The 6,998-nt window shown below is 43.4% G+C and overlaps 1 protein-coding gene across 1 annotated transcript; it reads left to right on the top strand.

Annotated features, from left to right (window-relative positions):
- Window positions 1-1,993: 1,993 nt before the first annotated feature.
- Window positions 1,994-4,335, top strand: foxa3 (forkhead box A3; the record flags this gene model as incomplete). Its single annotated transcript, XM_080845400.1, has 2 exons — window positions 1,994-2,065; window positions 3,037-4,335. The coding sequence occupies 2 exons, from the start codon at window positions 1,994-1,996 to the stop codon at window positions 4,333-4,335; spliced, it is 1,371 nt and encodes a 456-aa protein (XP_080701526.1).
- Window positions 4,336-6,998: the final 2,663 nt, after the last annotated feature.

The following is a 6,998-nucleotide window of genomic DNA, read 5'->3' as shown; positions in this document are numbered from 1 at the left end:
ACGTATGCAATTATTACATGAATATGTTATATTCAGTGCATTGACATAACATTTGATTGCACATGTGTCTATCAGTTGTATTAAGACATTAGGCTATGCCAGATAGACACGCATGCACTGGGAGCAGCATCTCACGGCTGCGAGGGCGGTTTCCTTGCTGTTGCTCAGATAATCCTGTCGACCACCTGCGTACTAATCAGTTACATCTCCATTCATTAGCAATTAGGAAACGCATTCACATTCAGATTTTACTGTCTGTCCCACAGTAAGAGGATGTGTATTGAGGGAAGAAGAAGAATGGGAACACAGTAGCCTAGGCTGCCCGTGCGCCATTACGCGTATACCATAACGACGGCAATATCTACTCTATTTGGTTATTTGCTTGTTTGTATTTGTTTGAACAAAACTCATTTATTTGTTGAAAGTATGCTACTGCTCTGCAAGAATTGTGGGTAGATCCGATATGGCTATCCAAATGATTCGTGAATGTTTTCTGCACAATTGTTTCATGGTAGATAATCTATCCATTCAGTATTTATGATATTATCGAATAATTCTGGAACGGTTATGTGGTTTTGAAATGGGAGGCCCACGCAAAAGATATGCTGACCCAGACAGAACGAGTCAGAATAGCTGTGCGAGAAAAAAAAAATACCTTTAAGGATTTTGCTCCAGTATTTTTATACGTACCTTGTATATTTTGAAATATGATACTAATAACATTGATAAGACAGTACTGAAGCATCCAGGAAAACAGTTTAAGTGGTATGCACCAGTCAAACTGTGGTAGACTTCATAACAAACTGGCATAAACTGAAAAGACGCTGGGAGATTTCCATGGACGGGATTTTCATGGTTTGTGAATTCTGTTCACTCCTATACATTTAATACCAATTAATCTCAACCGCAATCGTTATGCACTCCGTGGAAGTGATAGCCGAGGGGATCTAACAACTTCGGAACATGACACCTTGGCAGTTTTGCCAGGGTTAGACCTCCCACTGACGAGCTTAAGTCCTGACAAGCTTAGACGCTGTGACCACATCAGAGTCTGCATCTTCAACCCACACTTAGAGCAGTCCTGTTCATGACAACAGTCTCGAACATTTATCCAATCGGTTGACAAATGAAGGCATTAGTCTGAAGTTGCAACTGGCCTACATCTAGTAAAAGCTGTTTCTAGTGTGATCATATTTTAAAGCAGTGCAATGTATGCAGTAGACTTCTACCATTAAGGTTGTGATAGAGTGGTGCCAAAGTTGTGATAGACTGGTTCCAGCGAATAAAACCATTTCTGTTGTTAGTGGTAGCCATCCTAGTCCCCTTGTCTCCTTGGTAAAGACAGTTGGCCTTGAAAAGCCCAGGGTGTGTAGTGCGGAGGATGCAATTTCAACTGGACGTGTCTGTCCCCAGCCAATATACAGAACACCAGGGGGCAAAAGAGACCATTTAGACCTCCTTCCTGAGTCCCACGCCGCGGATATTCAAATGGCTGATCGGGGCGGGCCCTTACCTGTGTTTTAAGGGCTGGACGTCAGAGGTTCGCACTGTACTTGCCCCATAGCTAACAGACACCAGCGCTCACCGGGTCACTACTACCGCAGCGCTCCAGAGGAACCGTCACGGATTTGTACTAAAAATCTCAAGGGAATATACATTTTTACATCACGTTATTTGCTACTTCACAGAACAATTTAAAAGCAATGGAGAGCTGAAGAACTTTAGAAGAACAGAACTTTCGAGAACTTTACTCGAAAATCTGATCGAATAATTACATTTCTCCTGGTAAATACGCAGTGTCTCTCGCCAGGACTGATCAACTTTTATCCAGCATTTGCGTGGAAAGTGGAACGCATAAAAAAACTGGATTCTGATTCAGACTGTTCATTGGAAGTAAAACGCTCTGAGGCTTTGACCACTGAACCGAAATATAATTTTTTTCTTTGAAGAATTTGTTCTATAGACATTTCACCTATTTAAGGTTTAATTGGGGATGTTGAGCTCGGTGAAGATGGAGTCTCACGAAATACCAGAGTGGAATGCGTTCTACAGTGAAGCGAGTGAGGTAAGAAGACAAATTAATGACCGTAAAATATGCTCATTTTTATATGCTTGTTCTTTTCTGGAAGGTAAACATTATTATTGGCGACCACAAGATGTAAACAGAAATGTACTGAACTTCCCCATTATGATTTTCTCCGACATGTTTGTGACAGTTATTTTTTATGGCCGTTCGATTTTAAAATGTATCGCTTGCAAATGTAAACCCGAGTTAAGATAGAAATTAATTTACAAGTTTACATTTAATGAAAAGTAAAACCGCAAAAAGTATCATTTGCCAAAGCAAAAAAAAAAATTCTCATGTGTGTCAATTCATTTTACGCACATTGGTCACGGCAATTTACCAGTGTCAGTCAAACCAACTCGGAACCTTCTTGCCATCAGACAAATTTAGATATCCTCGAAATAAATATAATCTTGTGTTGCATGACCATCTTCATAATATCGTGTATAAAAAGAACAATAATCAGAAAGTCGGTTTGGAGTTTTGTAAATATTTTGAAAGAAGCTGCAATAGATTAATATAATCGAGAGATGCAAATACTTTTAGTAATTACATTAACTCTCCTTTCGTTTTGTAAATATTTTGTATGTTTTATCAACAAATCATTTAACACAAAAAACTCACTTTTAAAGCAGTGGGCTTGCATTTCAGTGATAATGTAACTTTTCATGCGAGGCTCTTTAGGACAACGTACCCTACTGTGTTTCAACATACTTGTGTAACTCCATTAAGTCTAATCAGATCCTTCTATCCGTCTCACAGTGTTTCACAGATCAATGCGTTATTGATTTCAAAAAAATTCATTTCGCCCAGTCCTAAATGTTATGATATATGCACTGAAATGTAATCCAGAATATTATAAACACAGTATTACTCCTCAATGTCTTTATTTAAAGCTTAAGATAACTACTTCCAAGGCATATTTCTTAACAAAAAAACTCATCATTCGTTGTGTCTTTTTTCACCCTCAGATGTACGCCTCTCCCAGCTCCATGAATTCCAGTCTGGGCGCCATGGGATCCATCAACAGCTACATCAACCTGAACTCGGCTGGCTCGGCCCCCATGAACATGGGCTACCCCAGCCCAGGCCTGAGCAGCAGCCCGCTTGCCTCCATGGGCGGCGGGCCCAACCACATGAGTCTGTCCCCCGTACCGACCTCCCTCAATCACAGCTCGCTCACCCAGCTGGGCTCGCCCGCCTCATCCCTGGGTTCCCTCTCCCACTACCCCAACATGGGCCAGCCAGTGAGCCAGCTGAGCTACCCCTCGCCCAACTCCCTGAACCGCGCCAAAGAGGTACCCAAGCCCTACCGTCGCTCGCTGACGCATGCCAAGCCACCGTACTCGTACATCTCCCTCATCACCATGGCGATCCAGCAGTCCAGCAACAAGATGCTGACGCTGAACGAGATCTACCAGTGGATCATGGACCTCTTCCCGTACTACCGCGAGAACCAGCAGCGCTGGCAGAACTCCATCCGCCACTCACTCTCCTTCAACGACTGCTTTGTGAAAGTGGCCCGCTCGCCCGACAAGCCTGGCAAGGGCTCCTACTGGACTCTGCACCCCAACTCGGGGAACATGTTCGAGAATGGCTGCTACCTGCGGCGCCAGAAACGCTTCAAACTCGAGGCGGACAAGGCCGCCAAAAAGGGCTCCGGGAAGTCTCAGGAGGGCGGCAGTGGCAGTGGTGGCAGTGCCAAGGGAGGCCACGGAGACAGCCTTCAGGGGGACCACAGCCCCACGACCGGATCCGAGGGTGCTGATTCGGCCCATTCAGACAGCTCCCACCCCGGCTCGTCTTCTGAGGACCACCAGCAGCAGCATCAGCAGCAGCAGCAGAGGAGCCTGGTCCAGCTGGAGTGCCCTCCTCCCCCCTCCGTGGTCCAGAGTTCCCCGGTTCCCATCCCGTCCTCTTTGCCCTCCTCCATTGTGCCAACAGGTGCCCACCTCCACTCCCAGTCTGTAGGGGGCAGCCCGCACCTCCTGGCTGGAGGCATGCAGCACCTGGACCTCCATAACGAACAGCTCAAGTCCATGGATCCGCACTACAACTTCAACCACCCCTTCTCCATCACAAACCTCATGTCCAACGAGCAGAAGATGGACCTCAAGTCCTACCAGGACCAGGTGATGGCCTACAATGGCTATGCCACCTCATCGCCCATGGCAGCCAAACAGATCTACGACCCTGCAGGGACCTCTGCCATAGACTCCGGTGCCTACTACCAGACCTTGTACAGCAGGTCCGTCCTAAATGCGTCCTAACACAGAGGTCCACAAAGCCAAATCAAAAGGCCAATTACTTTTTCTTTTAAATAAAAAAAGGGGGGAGGGGGACCCATTGCTACGGACCTCATAGGGGCCTACAAAATGGCGACGCTGCTCTAGTGTGGCCTGTTCACACGGAGCAAGAGAGGGACCACTAGTTATCAGAGCTGATAACACATGGCAGTGTCGCCAGGAAAAAAAAACACCCATGCTGTGACTCTCTGACACACAGCCCACCTTTCCCCTCTCCCTCTCCTGACAGCAGCTCCATACTGGATTGATTCTGTTCTAACACAAGGAACCTCTGGACCCTGTCTCAAAGGAGAGCCATTCCACACCGTGCTAGTGCATTTATAAAAGGACTCATTCTTGTCCCACAGAACCCTAATATCTGGGCCAGGGCCTTTTTTTTCTTAATAGAGGGCATAAGGAAATGGTCTGTTCTGAATGTGCATAGTCTGTATATATATACGTAGAAAGGAGACCGTAGATCTGCATTTATTTATGAAGGGAAAATTAATATATCTTGTACAGTGCTGTGATGTAAAGTTACAAACATGTGATAAAGGGATTTTTTTTTTTAAATGACATTTTTTGGAAGGGGAAAAAAGCATAGTTCAGGTTACTGCTCACAGCAGTTGTTACTGCATTACAGGGAAAACGTTTGTTTTGTGTTACAACCTAGTCATCTCTCTGTTTGTAAACTACATTTAAGTTCTCTCTCTGTCTTTCCCCCCAGAAAGAAATATAGTTGTTAAAATGATGTGTTGCATACTTGGGTTATTTGTGGAGAAACAGAATGTTGCTTTCCTAATCAGGGTGCTTTATTTTGTCTGTCTCCCCTAAAGACCACATTTTCAAGTAACCGAAGTATCTGTGGTAATTATTTTTTATTTTTTTTTCAAAAACGTACATTTCAAATGCCATCTTAAACTACGGGAGCCTGCAGCAATGTCCCCTGTGTCCCTCTTGTTATATATATTTTTTTATTTTTCCTCCATGTGTAAGTGACACATGGCATGGGTACTGTGGGGAGCAGAGTTACAGTTGTCTAGATAGGGATAACAGTTACTAAGATAGGCATGGGGATGTAAATGCACTCGAGGAGCATTTACATACAATACTTTGCACTAGAGCTCCCACCAGCTCTGCACAGCTGGGCAGGCAGGGGGGGGGGGAGTGGCAGAGAGCGAGTTACAACAATGCCTTGTGACTACCTCTCATTTACCCTAAAAAAAAAAAAACCCTGACAAACTTAAAATTGGATCACTGTGATGATGTCAGAGGCTCTGTCTAAACTGTGTCCTTTTGAAGGTTTGTGATCGTGTGAGCATGAGAGCCCCATTGTGAGCTGACGCACGGCAAGAGGGCAACAAACCAAAAGGAACACTTTTTTTTTAAAGGAATCTAAATTTTCAGGTCACAACTAATATTATTTGATGCTATTTAGTCATGAGAGACTATGTTTATTTAACTCGGCTTTTGCTTTAAAATGGGAGGATATGTGTGTTAATATATGTATTGTATATGGCTATATAAGTGGACATTGTATGATTTGAATGTTGTGGTTTGGATGTCGGATCTTCTTTTCTTATTAAAAAAAAACTACAAAGGAAGAATTCCTCCTTGGTTCTGTTGTATTACCTAAGTTTGTTTAAAGAGGCTGGTGTTTAAAAAAAAAAATACTTTCTCACACATGCACATGTTCTTGAACATTTTCCTCCATGTGTGAATGAGTGCAGGGGTTGATATTCAGGGAAATCTGAACCCTCCATTTCCCACCTCGAGACCTTGTAAAGACTCAGGGAAAATGCCTGTATGGCTGTGTTGTGATGTGTCGTGAATGAAAGCAGTAACATTGCAGGGACAAGCACGTAAAAGGGTACGTCCGTCTGACGTAACATGGTTTCATGGTAGCGAGCAAACCAATCACAAGACTTCGCTGACAAAGTCACTCTTAAGTTTTTAATTGATTTCCATTGAGGACGTCATGTCATTTAAGTTTTACAAATAGCTACCGACAAGTTTGTTTTTGTGTGTGTGTGTGTGTGTGTGTGCAATTCATCTTAACTCAAGTTAATACTTGAATGTGTGTGTGTGTGTGTGTGTGTGCAATGCATGTCTGCTTGTATAAGTATGTGTATATCTACTCGAGTGAATGTTTGAATGTGTGTGTATGTGTGTGTGCGTGTGTGTGTTTGTGTGTGTAAGAGCCTGACTGACAAAGACAGACGTATTAACTAAGTCTTCTGTTAGAACATGACATCAGCTTGACAGTGAAGTGTCCTGTGAAAATATCCTATGATATTTCTCAGATATTCCCACTAGGGAGCAGCTTGAATACAAGGGCAAAACTGTTTGGGTGTGCTCATTTCATAGCACTAGAACAACTTTCTCAATGAACTTACAGCCGTGGCAAATCAGGTACATTATGGCAACATGTTAAAGAAATGATCAAATTGTCCATTTGTACTTCATTCAACAATTATATTTACACATCAGCGAAGGCATCATCTATTGCATTTTATAGTGTTCTGTGTATCTTTCTCTATCACTGGAGGCTTCAAAGCCCGTATATGTGCCTCCTTTCTCTTTCAAAAAGGTATCTAGAAAGTGTTTAGAAACAGTGTTTGATAAAGGGAGAGTGTTCAGAAACGGTG

The sequence above is a fragment of the Sprattus sprattus genome (genome assembly GCF_963457725.1).
Source record: "Sprattus sprattus genome assembly, chromosome: 9".
Taxonomy (NCBI): domain Eukaryota; kingdom Metazoa; phylum Chordata; class Actinopteri; order Clupeiformes; family Clupeidae; genus Sprattus; species Sprattus sprattus.
This window is presented reverse-complemented; position numbering and strand designations above follow the sequence as displayed.